This window comes from Panicum virgatum, chromosome 2N, assembly GCF_016808335.1.
Source record: "Panicum virgatum strain AP13 chromosome 2N, P.virgatum_v5, whole genome shotgun sequence".
Classification (NCBI taxonomy): Eukaryota; Viridiplantae; Streptophyta; class Magnoliopsida; order Poales; family Poaceae; genus Panicum; species Panicum virgatum.
Genome location: NC_053146.1, coordinates 16,036,732 through 16,054,148, shown reverse-complemented (window position 1 = coordinate 16,054,148; position 17,417 = coordinate 16,036,732). Strand labels below are relative to the sequence as shown.

The 17,417-nt window shown below is 43.1% G+C and overlaps 1 protein-coding gene and 2 long non-coding RNA genes across 4 annotated transcripts; 2 read left to right on the top strand and 1 right to left on the bottom strand.

The window, feature by feature from the left end:
• Nucleotides 1-838: 838 nt before the first annotated feature.
• LOC120662447 (zinc finger BED domain-containing protein RICESLEEPER 2-like) lies at nucleotides 839-2,073 on the top strand. The gene is made up of 2 exons (XM_039941592.1): nucleotides 839-1,945; nucleotides 2,050-2,073. The coding sequence occupies exons 1-2, from the start codon at nucleotides 839-841 to the stop codon at nucleotides 2,071-2,073; spliced, it is 1,131 nt and encodes a 376-aa protein (XP_039797526.1).
• Nucleotides 2,074-2,096: 23 nt separating this feature from the next.
• LOC120659865 lies at nucleotides 2,097-2,715 on the top strand. Its single transcript, XR_005669234.1, has 3 exons — nucleotides 2,097-2,195; nucleotides 2,279-2,437; nucleotides 2,516-2,715. It is a non-coding gene; the product is annotated as an uncharacterized LOC120659865 (long non-coding RNA).
• Nucleotides 2,716-5,990: 3,275 nt separating this feature from the next.
• On the bottom strand, nucleotides 5,991-9,652 carry LOC120659864. Of its 2 annotated transcripts, XR_005669233.1 has the most exons (5): nucleotides 9,331-9,650; nucleotides 9,098-9,196; nucleotides 8,554-8,626; nucleotides 6,640-7,798; nucleotides 5,991-6,246 (listed from the first exon to the last, which is right to left on the bottom strand). It is a non-coding gene; the product is annotated as an uncharacterized LOC120659864 (long non-coding RNA). The 2 variants fall into 2 exon arrangements; XR_005669232.1 differs by lacking the exon at nucleotides 5,991-6,246 and having other exon boundaries at nucleotides 6,773-7,798; nucleotides 8,554-8,643; nucleotides 9,331-9,652.
• Between the last annotated feature and the right edge of the window lie 7,765 nt (nucleotides 9,653-17,417).

Below are 17,417 nucleotides of genomic sequence, written 5' to 3'. Positions count from 1 at the left end.
CTCTTTGTCTTTCAGATGCCTGAAACTGAAGATAATATTGAGATTGAGACACAATCAATGAACACCGAGACATGACAATTCAATTGTGCCAATGGAGATTCAAGATTCACAACCATCAGAGTCAAATGGACAAGCTGCTAATCAGGAGGTTATTGATCTAGAGAATGACACAGGGAAAGAGAAGGAAAGGAAGCAAATGGCACCAAGGTCAAATGTTTGGAATCATTTCAACAATATCAAGGATGACAAGGGTTTTCTCAAGTCTGCATAATGCAAATATTGCTCTCGCCCAATGAAGGCTGAATCAAAGGGACACGGTACATCTTTGTTGTCTCGACACTTGCAAAGTTGCCCAAGAAATCCTAACAAGTTCGAGAATGACCGAAAACAAGGCACATTGCAAGGGGAAGGTGTTACCACATGGAGGTTCGATCAAGATGCACTTAGAGCGGCTTTTGCTGAGATGGTTGTAGAAGATGATGAGCCTTTTTCTATGGGTGAGAGGTCAGGCTTTAGGAAATTTATGAGCAAAGCCTGCCCACGTTTCCAATTACCATCTAGAAGAACCTGCACTAGGGATACTTTACGTCTTTACTTTCAAGAAAGAGCCAAGCTGGAGAAAATTTTTAAAGATTCTTGTCAGCGAATTTGCTTAACAACGGATGGTTGGACTTCTCAGCAGCAAGATAGCTATATGACTGTCACTGCAAGCTTTATTGATGATAATTGGCAGCTACATAAGAAAGTGATCAGTTTTTTCAAGGTAAAGGGACATAAGGGAGAGGATATTGGGAAAAACTTGCTTAGATGCTTGACTGAATGGGGTTTGGACAAAGTAATGACTGTCACTGTTGATAATGCTAGTGCTAATGACAATGGTGTGGCTGTTTTGAGGAGACAGCTGCAGGGAACCAACATAGCTGGTGGCAAGTATTTGCACATGAGGTGTGCTGCACACATCATTAACCTCATTGTGCAAGATGGATTGAAAGAAGTTGACCTCTCTGTGAAGCGTGTCAGGGCTGCTATTAAATGGGTTAAGAATGGGACTTCAAGATTGGTAAAGTTTAAGGAAATTGCTGAGGAAGAGAAGGTGGAGAGCAAGGCATTTCTCAAGCTTGATGTCCCAACTAGATGGAACTACACATACCTTATGCTAAAATCTGCAATTGCTTATGAGAAGGTGTTTACAAGGCTTGCTGAAGATGACTACACTTATGTTATTGACCTATCTGAAGAGAGAGAAGGCCCTGGTCACCCTGATGAAGCTGATTGGGGTAGGGCCAAGAAAATGGCAGACTTTCTAGAGCATTTTCATGATCTTACTGTCCGTGTCTCCTCGAGTCTCCATGTCACCTCTAATACATTCTTTCAAGAAATTGGGGAAGTGCATTTGCTGATTCAATCTTGGATGAATAGTACAAATAATCTGCAAGTTTCAATGGGCAAGAGAATGAAAGATAAATTTGACAAGTATTGGGGAGTTTGGCACACCAACAAAGAGCAGGAGCAAGAGACTGAGAGTGAGAGGGATAGTGAGAGAAGGGGTAGGGGGAAGGGAAAAGCAAAGGAGAAGGAAAAGGAGAACATTAATTTACTGATTTTTATTGCTGCAATTCTTGATCCAAGATACAAGTTATCTTTGTACACCAAATTGACTGTTGAAGAAATATTTGGTGAGGAAAGAGGACAGCTAGTTTGGGCAGCTATTAAATCTTGTCTCCGTGAGCTGTTTGATGAATATAGGCAAATTCATGCTCCAAGTGAAGTACAAACTGAAGTAAATGATCCCAATCAATCAAGTGGAACTAGACAAGGCATGCTTGCTGAAAAAATTGCAAAGAGGATGAGGATGGAAAGTGGTTCTAGCAACACAACCAAGTCAGAACTTGACAAGTATCTTAGTGAAGATTCAGAGGATAGGAATAAGAAGATTGACATCCTTGTTTGGTGGAAAGACAACGCACCCAGGCTTCCAGTTTTAGCTCACTTGGCTCGTGATGTGCTTGCTATACCTGTCTCCACAGTAGCATCAGAGTCCGCTTTTAGCACAAGTGGACGTATTTTAGATGATTTCCGTACTTCTCTTACTCCACTCATGGTAGAGGCTCTAGTTTGTGCACAGGATTGGCTTAGGAGAGCAACTCCTATTGACATCAAAGAGAATATGGAGGAATTAGAAATGATGGAAAAAGGTATAAAATTTTTCTTAACTCCTTTATGCATTTGTTGCATCATTGTAAAATTTTACTCATTGCTTCGATTCCTGTCATTGTAGAGTTAATAGAAGAATTTGGTAACCATAAAGCCCAGAATATTGGCAAAGGAAAAGGGAAAGAAAAAGAGGCTTCCACTGCGAAAACACAAGCACAAGCAACACCAACAGGAAGCAACTCCAAGTCGATCTCCAAACCTGGGTCATCTACATCTTAAAAAGGTAATGCTCTAATGGTTTTTACTTTTTTCAATCTCTGTTATGTTAATGAAAATCCCTGTCTTATTGCTTTGCATTTAGGGTGGTGCAGTGGTGCTGCTGGACAGATGGAGTGCTGGGAGGTTTGGACTTTGGAAGCGAATCTGTCTTAGTCATGTAGTTTTTTCATCTATGATTTGATTTGTGTGCTTCAAAACTATGTTTATTAATTGTGATATGTGAAGTGTGAACTGTCACGGTTTGGACGTGTGAAGTGTTAGTTAATTTCGTTTGAACTGTCAGTTTGGACGCGTGAACTGGATATATGGTTGGGTGTATTTGATTTGATTTTATACTGCATATGTGGAGTTCCAGAATTTCAGGCAATTCGGGTAAAACCCGAACCCGAATTTTCGGGTTCTTGTTTTTCCCAACTGATTTCGGGTATCATTTTTGAAAACCCGAAATTCCTAAAACCCGAACTACCCGATCCGAAAATTTCGGGTAACCCGAATGCCCAGCCATAGTCTTAGTCATGTAGTTTTTTCATCTATGATTTGATTTGTGTGCTTCAAAACTATGTTTATTAATTGTGATATGTGAAGTGTGAACTGTCACGGTTTGGACGTGTGAATTGTTAGTTAATTTCGTTTGAACTGTCAGTTTGGACGCGTGAACTGGATGTATGGTTGGGTGTATTTGATTTGATTTATATTGCATATGTGGAGTTCCAGAATTTCGGGTAATTCGGGTAAAACCCGAACCCAAACCCGAATTTTCTGGTTCTTGTTTTTCCCAACTGATTTCGGGTATCATTTTTGGAAACCCGAAATTCCTAAAACCCGAACTACCCGACCCGAAAATTTCGGGTAACCCGAATGCCCAGCCATAGTCTTAGTCATGTAGTTTTTTCATCTATGATTTGATTTGTGTGCTTCAAAATTATGTTTATTAATTGTGATATGTGAAGTGTGAACTGTCACGGTTTGGACGTGTGAATTGTTAGTTAATTTCGTTTGAACTGTCAGTTTGGACGCGTGAACTGGATGTATGGTTGGGTGTATTTGATTTGATTTTATATTGCATATGTGGAGTTCCAGAATTTCGGGTAATTCGGGTAAAACCCGAACCCGAACTTTCTGGTTTTTGTTTTTCTCAACTGATTTCGGATATCATTTTTGGAAACCCGAAATTCCTAAAACCCGAACTACCCGACTCGAAAATTTCGGGTAACCGGAATGACCAGCCATATTCGCAGCTGACGCCTGGCTGGTTCTGGGAGAGTGGGAGGGCCGAGTGGGTTCCGCGGGGCCACAAGTCAGGGGGAGCGACCTCTTTCCTGTTCGGAGTAGTAGGGCACGTGAGTATTGCTCACAGTATCAATTTTGGTAAGTAGATCACGTGACTTGGGTCTAGTAGGATAAGTTAAACAAGTAAGGGCACGTACAACGCTCAGCTAGCGCCGTCGACTTGCATCGAACAAAACAAAATACGACTTACATCAGCCGTTTCAAAGAAGAGAGAGAGAGTCGTCGTCGCCTCCGTCGTCTACAGCGTGAGCGCGTGCTCCGATGGAAGTCGACAGCTCCGAACAACCGCTGCACGAGCGGAGCCGAGTCGTCGCCGGTCGCAAGGATCCGATGCGCGGGCGGGTGCGCGCGCGCGGAGTCCATTTTGGCGGCAAATCGAGCGCGCTCTCCTCGCCGCCGCGCCCCCGCTCGCCGACCGTTGCCGGAAGCCCGCGCCGCGCCCCCGCTCGCCGACCGCTGCTGACGCCGTCGCGGCCGCGCTCGTCCTCCTCGCCGCTGCACCGGAAGCTCGGGCGGCGCCGCCGCTCGCCGGCCGTGGCCGACGCTATCCCGGCCGCGCTCGTCCTTCTCGCCGCCGCCCCGGAAGCCCCCGCCGTGCCGCCGCTCGCCGGCCGCGGCCGACACCGTCCCGGCCGGGCCTGGACGACCATGGAGGAGCAGCTCCCCCGCATGCCTCCCGGCCAGCCGCCGCCACGGCCGATCCCACTCGGCACTTGCCGTCTGTGGCCAGACCATCTCGACCTGACTCGCGCCGCCGGCTTGGCCGGATCTGTCCCGGGCTTGCCGCGCCATCGCTGACCCTGTGGCGGCCACGGCCTCGCCTGGTCACGAGCCCACTGGCCAGCCGGCCCTCGCCTCGCGTGGCCGGGAGCCTCTCCAGCTGGCTGCGCCCGCGCACGCTCTGGCCGGTCCAGCGCCGGGTGCGCGCGGCCATCCGGGTCGACGCCGGGCGGCGGCATCTTGCTGCTGCTGCGTCGCCGACTCCAGGCCAGCCCCGGCGGCGCGAACTGGCGAGCATGGCGGGCGCGGACCGGCAAGCACGGCGGACCTCCGCCGGCGATGCAGACGCGAGCTGCTCCATGCGTAGCTTCCTGTTGGGAGGCTCCAGCCCAAGGAATGAAGAACCGACCTGGATTTGCATGCTCTAATTTGGGGAATTCGCTGTTCATGCTCAAATTTGGGGAATTTGAAAGGAGTTCCATGTATTCTCCATATAAACAACACAATGACTACAAAGATCAAATTATATACTAGATCATCATGATTCATGTGTCAAATAGTGAATTAAATAACTAGCAGACAGTTAAATAAATAGACAAACTGTCTGTGTGCAACAAATACAGCAGCTGTCTAGAGTGTATTTAGCTGTCTGTGTGTCTAGACTTTGTCCATGTCTTAATGGGCTGGTCACGGCTTACGAAAGATGTATTTGTGCAACTTGATAATGAGCCCGCTAAATCAATTTTACTCGCCTGTGCTGCCACACGTTCTATCCGGACCGTCGTTGTCGCATGTGGATGCGTGCGGACATGTGTTTTTTCCCAAGGCGGTGATGCCGATCCCGTTCAGCAGCTTCTGACAAGTACTTCAATAAAAAAATCATGTGGACTGCGTGTTCTGACAGTATGTGGATAGATGAATGAGTCTATAAGGTTGGTAGAATAAATAGTATTTGGCTAGTAGATTGAATGGTATTATATGAGAAGAAATAAGCCGTAATAAATCAAGCCAAGACAAATCTAGACTAGCCGAACAGACTCAATCACTCTGTTCGCTGTGCTAGAGCTGGAGCTGGTGACTGGAGTGGTATGAGAGAAAAATAATGTTGGCTAGTTGGAGCTGGATCTAGTGGCTGGAGTGGTGTGAGAGGAAAATACTATTAGATTGGAGCTGGAGCTCGCTGCTGAACGGAGTGAATATGGACATGATTAATTTTTACACTGTAGATGGACGGTGAGTATCCAACTTGCAGACTTTTCCTCCACTACATTAACTGAAAGGACGCAGCTAATATACGGCCGGCCGTAGCCGTACGGCACTCTTTTTTAGTCATATAGAGGTATTGGGTTTAACTTCATAAGATAAAGACAAAAAAATGACATCAGCACATGCAAAAGCAATCTCAAATTTAAAAAAGCCATAATTTTACCCCCTCAAGATCAAAATTAAAATTTGATTGCACCATTGTGTTGCCCTCAACAAAACCATCAAAATAAAATCTTACTTCAATATATTTTGATGATATTTTTTCCATGCAATCCCAAAAATCACTTTTATTGAAAGTCGAAAGCATATCGTAATAAACTCTGAAGCAATTTAGTAAATGTACAAATCCAAAAAAATTGCTCGATTTTAGGCTTCCTCCTCCCACCGGCCTCGCTGCCGAAAGAACACAATCTAAACCACCTTTACTTATTTAACTGCCCCTAGTAGAATTGCTAGATGTACAAAGTTGTTTGGCCAAATTCTTCACATGCACGCTGCTGGTCAAGCCTCACCCCCACCCAGTCCTTTTTGTTGAAGCTGCAAAATGTAGATGGCAAAAAATTTGACATGCTAATTTGTGTGTTCTAGCCGTAATGTTGCAAAAAAATGCTTAGACAAAATTGCTTAAATAAAGGTATTGTTATGTCTAAATACAACAATAAAATTATTTATTAGAAACCAATATTATTGCCTCTGTATAACCGTTTTATTGAGAACCAAACCAACAATAAAATGCCTATACGAGACTGCATAACTTATATTATAAAAAAATTGCTTGATAATGTAACGTAAGCTGCCTAATTTAGAACCATACTTTTGCCTATGAACCATGAAAAGAGCTGCCATTATTCATGTTACAAGATCTAAAATAAAATGAATTTGACATCCTATTACAAATGCATCTATGCTTGTTAGAAATTAGAGTTTTACCTACACAATTTTACTCCCTGCACCTGTAGTTACCTCATCAGGTCCTAAATCAGTGTGGTGTCTGCAACTGCATCATCTCATCCTAATCTACAAGCACTTCAGAACACACAGCAACAACCCCATGAAGAAAAAAGAACGCAGAAATGTCATGCATCATCATATATTTTAGAACACAATTTTCAGACCTACATAGTTACTTATTTATTTGTCTACTACTTTCACTACGGAACTATGTGAACCAGAAATCATAAAATGCACTCAATATGTACTCTAAAGTGCCAAATGTATTTACTTCTAATTACTCAAAATGTCTTTCAATCTGCATCCATGTTCAAAATCTGGTGGCCTGCATTGTAATTCTAAAAAAAATCAAAGAGAACATGCAACTATGTAAGTAATAGAGGTCCAAAAAACATTCACAAATTAGTAGGCTGAACTTGTATGAGCATTGCTGGCAGTTGTATGTTATCTATTTTCTGAAGGCAACAAAATTGCTTAAAGAAATGTATTATTATGCATAGATACAACAATAAAATTGCTTATTGGGAATCAATATTATTGCCTTCGTAGAAAGTTTTATTGAGAACCAACATTAAAATGCCTATACAAGTCTGAAGACATAACCAATCTAATTAAAATGTTTATGAATCATAATGCAAAAATGCTAAATTCAAAATTAATAAATTACTTGATGATTTAGCAAAAGTTTCCATGGCTGAATCATACATTACCAAGAGAACATAAGGAGTTAAGGACATAATAAAAGTCCCAGACAATACAAAAGATAAAGCTGGTGTCAACAGTTTTTAGAGGTGCAGTAGACATATCACCAAGCTAAGAGATGACAACCATAGCAATTAAGTACTAGCAGCCTCTAGAAATACCTAAAGATTTGGGGGAGACCTAAAATCTCTATATTGGCCACACTTTCATGAGCCCCACCTCCCTAGGACTCTGATTTTCACTTCCCACTACATCTAAACCATCAGAAAACAATCAAGGCATGTGCTGGCAATGAATTTGTGCAGGGATTGAGCAAAATCACCACATGAAGCAAAATAAAATTAAAAAACAGCACAAGTGCAGGACCTCACCCTTCACCTGATCCTTTGAATAAACCACCCTCTTGCACCCTATTTGGAACTTCTGCTGCAACAACCTAGCAGTAAAATATAGTAGAATCATCTGACTGGAATAGTAAAGTTGATAAGTTCAAAATCAAATGCATAAGAGGGATCCAAGTAATTAACTAGCAGCTTCCCGTGTGTTTGGCTATGCTCAAATTTGGGGAAAACCCATAACTCGAATACCTGTTTGACTTTGTCCCAAAATCTAAAGGAAAACTATATATATCCCGCTTTTTGGCATTTTAAACTGAAATTCTAAAAATTAAATATGAACCATTAAATATTGCCTGAGTCCCCATGCCTCATTCCCTGAACTTACTAACAGAAATGCAAAATATGCAACAATAAGTCAATATGCAGAATCCCAATTCCCAAAATCATGTATAGCCTTCTTGCCTCTAATCCCCTAAAGCTAGAATCCAACATGGATCGCAAAAAAAAAGCTACACCTAAACAATCAATCGATGGATGGTAACAGCTCTAGCAATTTAGCTAGACATGCTACTTTCAGCCCGCTCTCCAGCCTCCTTATCCAGCATGAGAAACTACTTGTACTAGACATCTGAAATGCTTAACCGATATTGATTAACTGCTTATTTGGTATTATTAAAATACTTGGTATATTTTTCTAATGCATAAAAAATAGTAGATAAAGCTAAATACCCAGCAACGTGTCGAGCAGCACACTAATTGTAGGACAAAGTGCAACATTGAAAAAAGTTGTTTCATTCTTTCTTTCTTTTTTATTGCAGCACAAATACTTTAGCTCTAAGAAGATCTCACAAACCTGTCAATTAGGTTAAGAAGTTAGCAGACTAGCACCAGTTTCAAATGTGTCTCCCTCCAGCATGCTCAGCAGGCTGTTAAGAAAGAAAACCTATCATCAACACAATGAAAACAAAGTGAAGTGAACATCTAGAACAGTGATGCAGTTGAGAGATTAAACATAATCAAGTTTTCGTTTTCAAGGTTAAAAGCATAATGAGACATAAATTTATTTTGGTATATCTTGCACATACAGGCACACATTATGTAGCATATTCTCTGTTTTAACTAAATATACTCTCTCAAATGCTTAGTGCCATATTTAAATGCTTAGTGGATTTGCCAAAATGCCTGTATTTTTGTGAAAAACTGCATACCAATTCCAATTTCAACATGGTATCCTATTCTCCTATTAATATGTCATTTTATTCATACGTGAGCCACTTGTGACTGAAACAAGGAAATATCATAATGTAACTTTTGTTTGTGTCATTCGCATGAGCAGGAGGACGAGCTAAGTAAGTAGTAGCAATTTTCGGTTAGCATGTCTACTCATAAACACGTACCCTGATGATCTTCTCGTTGTCCTGATTCAACTGTTGTGGTGAACTTACCCAACCTGTCATAGCACATATATGGACGTGTGGAGTGGAAGGCTTCACCAACTGCCATTCCAAATCACAATCAAACATCACAAATTGAGATTTGAATCGAAAATCCCCGAGACAATAAATGGGAATAGCAAGGAGATCGAGAAAATGGGAAGAGAAAAATGAGGGGAATAAAAGGATGCAAGCACCGTTGGACGGATCAGACGCCGACCGCTCGGATCCGGCTGCTTCGAGCTGTGCGCTTGCCGCCGTGCCTCACATCACCTCGCTCCGGCCGCAGGTCACCGAAGGTCAGCACCCACCCACGCATCACCTGCTCCAGCGGCAGGTCGGCCTTCGCTAGCGCCGCAGTGCTCCAACCACCGCTCATGGCTTTCATCACAGTCAGATCTCGACGCCGCCGCCGCAACTGCGCCACCAGGGACTGAGTTGCCTGCTCCGCGGTGAGCAACATTCACGGGCCCCTAGGAAACCCTAGCACACATGACGCGTGAGAGAGGTGGATTTTTTTTTTCTCTGAAACTAGCCAGAGGGGGATTGGATGAATGAAGGAAATAAAGAAAATGGAGAAATATGAAGAGGGGTGTTTGTATCAGGAGTGAAAATGTCTAATAGGACCCAGCACGTGGGGGTCTGCGGGTCTGAGTGCCAGACGGAAGGTGGAGGCCGTGCTGGAGGTCAAAATTACGATCGGCTAGTATTAAGTCGTTACCTAACTGAAATATTAGTGTATTAGATAAATAATTAAACAATCTAAATGAGCATGTGCACATTACACGGATGCACAGTGCCTAGATTTTTTTCCCAATCCGCTCCAACTACACATATGCACAAATATTGGTGAAGAGATAGCTACAGCATTTTTGCGTTCAAAAAAGATAGCTATACAATGATAATATTTTATGGTGCACTTGTTTCTATTGTTCACCCTACCACACACAAAAAATCAAACTAATCTATTTTTAAGGAAAAATTAGAAGTGATAACCATCCGATGCATATGCATGCATTTTTTTAATCAATCAAATGCACACATAAAAAATAACGTGTACAAATTTAACTACTGCTTGCACAAGTACTCATGCTATCCATGTAAAATAATTTTATCCATTTATGTGTATGAGAATAAATACACATGATGCATTATATAGTTTTATTGTGCAAGTAACATGCATATTTGTGCATCATACTATCAGCACGGATCATTAATATTACCAAATAAACACTAACCTTGCACGTACACACAAAAAATATATATATATATATATATATATATATATATATATATATATATATATATATATATGGATGATTGTTGCACATATTCTTTTACACAAAAACTTACAAATTACCATGGCAAATGCACACACTTTTGTGCATGGATAAATCATAAGTGTTCAAAAGTGTGTGCGGCGGAGGTTCATTGACGAACGCCTGTAGAATGGAGCACCATTTTTTTAAGGTTCTTTACTGTTTGCTGTTCAAACATGTGGTTCAGAATTGTCTTGAGCCACCATAGTTTCTGTTCCGCCCTCGTACCCATGCTATGTCCCACTCCTTTCGCCTCCGTACTACATGAACAGATGTGCTTGATTTTTTTACATTCTCGTATCTCGATGTGCACATTTCAATGGTCTAGATTACTAGTGCCATAACTCCACAGTGCATATAATTCTCATTCCAGCCAGCCGGGCACTCTGGAATGAAATCTACCTAAACATTGGTCTTTTCAGTATAATAATCAAACGTGTAACCATATGCTGAATCAAGGATATGATGCTTCTGAGCAAATATTTGTGGTAGTTAAAAACTGTATCTTGGAATTAAGATGTTTGTTTGGGTGTAATTTTCATACAAAAACTGTTGACGGCCAAATTTGGCACCTGCTGAGGTCGACCGGTCAGACCGGTCTGGTCTGTACACTCCGAGTAGAATTATGGTTTTTGTAAAGAGTCCTCATGTAATCCTACTCGTGAAGGGGTACGTCTTCCCCGGCCTATAAATATAAAGGCTAAGGCCAATTGAGGTTATTCCCAATCGAATCAATACAAAAAATCGCATTACTTTTATCTCTCAAACCCTAGTCTTTTCCAACCCTAGATTGCTTTCTTTCTTCGTCCCGGCGGCGTTTGAAGACGTTCTGAGTGGCCTGCCGACCTCAGAGCAACCCTACGATCACGAGCTCCGACGGGGTCCCTCCCGAGCTCGCTGTTCTAGGTTTCCAGCGAGCCCCTGCCTGCACCGGTCAGATCGGTCGGCGAAACCGGTCAGACCGGTCCGCCCAGGGTTTCGCGGGTGTTGATCGTTTTGACGATCGCTCGCGCGTTCTAGCGCATTCGAGTGTGTTGGCGCGATTCTGTGTCAACACACTTTTTGGCGACTCCGCTGGGGAGAGATTAATCTGTTTTTAAAACCGATCTAATCTACTCCTTGAAGAATATGGGCTCTTCAGAGATCGACAAGGAAAACATCATCACGGCTACAATGGAGGAGCTCACCGAAGAAGAGCGCAAGGCCTACCTTCTTGTGGAGGAGCACGTCAAGGCACAATTCTTGAAGGGCTTCAAGAAGGATCGTGGTGGCCTCGTCAAGAGAGTGGAAGAGTTCATACTGCCGTCTCTCAAGCTTAGCAAGGATAAGGTTGAAGAGATCTTCAATGTAAGCCTCTCTCCCTCTGATATGTTTCATAGAATGTCATCCATGATGGATCAAAAGATTGTTGCTGCACAAGCCGCTACGGGTGATATTCTAATTAAATTGAGTAGTGATGTTGATGCGCTTAAAGGCAAACAACCTATGTCAGATCCTAACTCATCAGATCCGAGTTCGGCTACCCCTGAGTTCACATCTGAACTACTCTATGGTATGCCGCCGAACTCGTTCTCAGGGCAAACCCCGCCACCATCGACCCTGCACACAGCACCGGTCGGACCGGTCCCACAGACAATTCCTGGTTCGGCTGCCCCTAGCCGAACTAATGAGTTGTCGCTGTATACGCCGCCTCGCACTACTACTGTAGCGGGAGGGCCACGAGGATCTGGACCTAACCAAGGACCGATCTCAACTTCTTCACAGACGATGGTGCATGGAAACCCTAATGCACATCGTTTTTCTGAGTTTTATACCAGCCAGCACTATCAGGCCGATCTTATTAAGTTCAAAGAAGATCTGGCCAATGTGATTAAGAGTAAGCTTGGGGTGAATATGGGTACTACACGTTTATATCAAAAACCTTATCCCGCTGAGTTTGATTTTACTCCTTTTCCTGCTGGTTGGCGTATTCCTGAGTTTACTAAATTTAATGGTGATGATTCTCGTACAACTTGGGAATACGTTAGTCAATATGTCTTACAATTAGGAGAAGCCAGTTTCAATAATGCTTAGCGTGTGCGTTTATTTTCTTTATCTTTGACTGGAACGGCTTTCTCTTGGTTTTCCTCGCTTGCTCCTAATTCTATTCGCAATTGGGCTCAGTTGGAGTATAAGTTTCATGATCACTTTTTTAGTGGGGAAACCAAAGCGAAATTGTTAGACTTAACATCGATTAAGCAAGGACGTGATGAATCTTCTTCGGATTATTTCAAGAGATTTAAAGAAATTAAAAATCAGTGTTTTAGTTTGACGATTTCCGAAAAATATTTGGCGGATTTGGCGTTTAATGGTTTACGTTCTTATTTGAAAGATAAACTCGAGGGCTTTGAATATCATACTGTGAATTTCTTGCAAGTCAAAGTCATGGGTTTAGAGTTTAACCTTAAAAACACCAAAGATACTTTCAAGCCTCATCGGTCCAACACGTACATTATCGATCGTGATTCGGATAGTTTGGACGATGAGAATAAAGAAGTATATGCTGCTGAATTTGTTTGGCCATCGAAGGCCAAACCCGGTTCAGTTCCGTCTCTCAAACCGATTCAAAATAATCGGCAAGAGGAGCTGAAATTTACTTTTGATGTTTCTAAATGCGATCGGATTTTTGATGAATTACTTAAAAATGGTAACATCCGATTGTCACATGCTATTCCATCTCCCGACGAGCTCAAGCGACATGCATATTGTAAGTGGCATAACTCTACATCTCATGCTACTACTGATTGTAATGTTTTTCGTCGACAGGTACAATCGGCCATTAATGAAGGACGATTGGTACTTTCTGAGATGTAAATTGATAAAGCTCCTTTCCCTGTTCATACACTGGAATTGAACAATCCGAAGGTGCTCATTCGGCCAGAATAAGCCGAAGGAGCTAAGGGGATGTAGGTTGTCATCGGTGATCCAAGACCGATGAATACAAGTGACAAAATTCTTGCCCGGGAAGTTATCAAGGAGAAGACTGATGATGGCAAGGATACTCTGAAGATCATTATCAGAAATCCCAGACTTGGAGGGCAAGGAAGCTCTCTACCAGAAATTCGGTCTGCTAATCAGGCACGACAGGTCAGACCGGTGTCTCCGACCGGTCAGACCGGTGTCCGGTCCGACCGGTCAGACCAGTTCCTCAAACCGGTTAGACCGCCCTGGTGACCGTCCCAGGACTTTCAAGCCAAAACGTCCGGAAGTGGGTACTTGGAAGACCAATGAGGTGAAGGTGCACGGAAGAGCTACTAATCAGAAGCTCACCTTCAACTAGTTGTTGAACAAGTACACAAAGGCCGTTCAAAACGATCGGCTGCTAAAAAAGAGACCGCGATCACCACCGCGCCAAGATCGTCCAGCGTCCCCGAGGGGGGAGTTCAGCAGGCGTAGAGGTGATGTTGTCACATTGTATCCTCCTCAGAAGATGTATGCTACCATGCCATGGATGCCACCGGCGTCAAATGCAACAAATTCGGTGTGGGAGCATGAAGGGATATGGATGCAGTGTTTTCCGATGCCTTATCCTCCACATTATCAGAGGGAAAGCTCCAAAGTACCAGTACATGACCGATTGGGACCACGCCAATCTGGTCCAGTGCAGCAGGCTACACCGGTTAGACCGGTCACCTCCGACCGGTCAGACCGGTCTCATCAGAGGCCGGGCCAAGCTCCTGTTCCAAGGTTTGAGTATCGCGTCAAAGAAAAGAGGGAGGAGCAGAAGACCATGGTTGATTCAGAAAAGCCCAAAGCTGATGTTGTTCAAATCAGTGAAATCAAAGTGCCCATAAAAGATACGGGCAAGAAACCGATGGATATAGATACATCGGTTGATGTTCCTTCACAAAAGCCGGTCATGGCCAATGATCATGAGGCCGGTAGTAGCAGGGGTGCAGCGGATAAGTACCATCAGCCTAGATGGTGCCCTTCGGGATTAACTCATACGCAAAAAAGGAAATTGCAGTGCCTCCGCAACAAAGAAAAGAAGAAACATGAGAAGGAGAAGATGTGGGATGAGGAATTCAACAGATACAGGCCTATGTTCCCTCAAGGCAAGGTGTGGAAGGCTAAGACAGCTGACCAGCCAGACAGACCGGTCGGACCACCGCAACCGACCAGTCAGACAGACCGGTCAGACCGGTCGAGCCCAGTATAGAGGCAACAGCCGAATCGGCGCCGCCTGTTTCGGTTTCTTCTGTTGATGAAGCCCCAGCAGTTCCTCCGACATCAAAAGACGAAGAGTTGGTAGACTACGAAGCGTCTCCAGAGCGCACCAATATGGAGATCAATGTGGTGCACTTATCTTCGGAATACTTCGTGGTTCCGGAGGAGGATTTGGCTCATCTTCAGTTCGGGCCCCGTGAAGCTGTGTTCCAGAAGCCAAGCGAGAAAGACAATCATCTGAGGGCTCTTTATATGAGGGGACACATCAACGGGAAGCCGATGACTCGCATGCTAATAGATGGTGGGGCCATTGTAAATCTTACGCCCTACTCGCTGTACAAGAAGCTCGGTGGCCAGGATGAGGACTTGATCAAGACAAACATGACGGTTAGTGGTGTTGGAGGGAGCGAGCCCCTTAGCGCCAAAGGAGTTGCTTCCATGGAGCTCACCATTGGAAGTAAGACGCTTGCTACAGCTTTCTTCGTCGCGGAAGTGCAAGGTAACTACAATTTGATTCTTGGGAGGGATTGGATTCAAGCAAATCAGTGTGTTCCTTCTACCTTGCATCAGTTTCTTGTTCAGTGGATCGGCGATGAGGTTGAGATTGTCCATGGGGACACTTCATCCTTTGTTGCTTTGGACGATTCAGATTCTATTAGTGCACACGACAACGTCAAGTGTTTATCAAGCATGGATCTGTCCAATTATGATTTGATCAGTTGCACTAAAGATGGCTTTGTTTCTGCTGTGCTAAAGCCGATGAATAATCGGCTAAATCATTTAATGTAAATCAGATGAGTACAACAGAAATTCCAGAGGCGACCGGTCAGACCGCCAGTGCCGACCGGTCAGACCACCAGTGCCGACCGGTCAGACCGCCAGTGCCGACCGGTCAGACCGGTCTTGTCCCGTTCGGCGGACAGGGCCGACCGGTCAGACCGGACACCCCGACCGGTCAGACCGGTCCAACGCAGAATGGCTGCTGCAGAGGCTAGATCAATATCGAGCGCGTACGAACGATATGTGTGAAGCCATTGAAGATTCTAGTGATCTAGATAAGTTGGGCCAAGGGTTTACATCGGCTGATCCTTTAGAAAAGGTAGACTTTGGTGATGGAACTATTCCTAGGCCGACCTTTGTAAACAAAAATTTATTGGCTGAATATAAAGCCGATTTGGTTAATTTATTAAAAGAATACATCGATTGCTTTGATTGGGAGTATCATGAGATGCCTGGTTTGAGTCGTGATCTTGTTGAGCATCGTTTACCTATTAAAGACGGTTTTAGACCATATAAACAACCGGTTAGGCGTTTCAATACCATTATTTATGACTGAATTAAAACTGAAATTAATCGTTTACTTGATGCTAGATTTATTCGGTCTTGTCGTTATGCTGATTGGATCTCTAATATTGTGCCTGTTGAGAAAAAGGATTCGGGGAAAATTAGAGTGTGCATTGATTTTAGAGATCTTAATAAAGCTACTCCCAAGGATGAATATCCTATGCCTATAGCTGATATGTTGATGAATGAGGCTTCCAGACATCGTGTCATTAGTTTTCTTGATGGTAACGCCGGTTACAATCAAATATTCATGGCCGAAGAAGATATATCTAAAACGGCCTTTAGATGTCTGGGATTTGTCGGCTTATTTGAGTGGGTGGTTATGACTTTTGGTTTGAAAAATGCGGGTGCTACTTATCAAAGAGTTATGAATTTAATTTTTCATGATTTGATTGGTGTCATCTTAGAAGTGTACATTGATGATATTGTCATTAAATCAGCCGGTTTAGATCATCATTTAGCCGATTTAAGAATTGCTCTTGAAAGGATGCGCCGGTATGGTTTAAAGATGAATCCACTCAAATGTGCTTTTGGTGTATCGGCTGGAAAGTTTCTTGGCTTCATTATTCATGAGAAGGGAATAGAGATTGATCCTAAGAGAGTTGAAGCCATGAAGAAGGTTGAAGCCTCTACATGCAAGAAGGATTTACAGAAGTTCTTAGGCAAGGTAAATTTCTTGAGAGGATTTATATCTAACTTGTCCGGGAAGATCGATGCTTTTACTCCTATTCTTCGGTTAAAAGATGAAACCGAATTTACTTGGGGGGCAAAACAGCAAAAAGCATTTGAGAAGATCAAGATTTATTTGTCTTCACCACCCATACTCAAAGCGCCTAGGAGAGGAGTACCTTTCAGACTTTATGTGGCTGCTGAAGACAAGGTTATTGGGGCTGTTTTGACTCAAGAGACCGAAGGGAAGGAATATATTATTACTTATTTAAGCCGACGACTTATTGATGCGGAGACGAGGTATACATTTATTGAGAAGTTATGTTTGTCTCTTTATTATGCTTGTACCAAGTTGAGACATTATCTATTATCTAGTACTTGCATAGTAGTATGTCAAACCGATGTGATCAAACATATGTTACAGAAACCGATTTTGAGTGGTAGAATCGGTAAGTGGGCTTATGCTTTGGTTGAGTATGATTTGGCTTGTGAACCTTTAAAATCTATGAGAGGCCAAATTGTAGCGGATTTTATTGTTGAGCATCGAATTAATGACAAGCATGATTTAGAAGTCGGCTATATTACTTGCACACCATGGAAGTTGTACTTTGATGGATCGGTTTGTGATGATGGTCAAGGGATTGGTGCTGTTCTTATTTCTCCGAATGGTGCTGTTTTTGAATTTTTAAACCGATTGGAAGAAGAGTGCACAAATAACCAAGTTGAATATGAGGCTCTTCTATTTG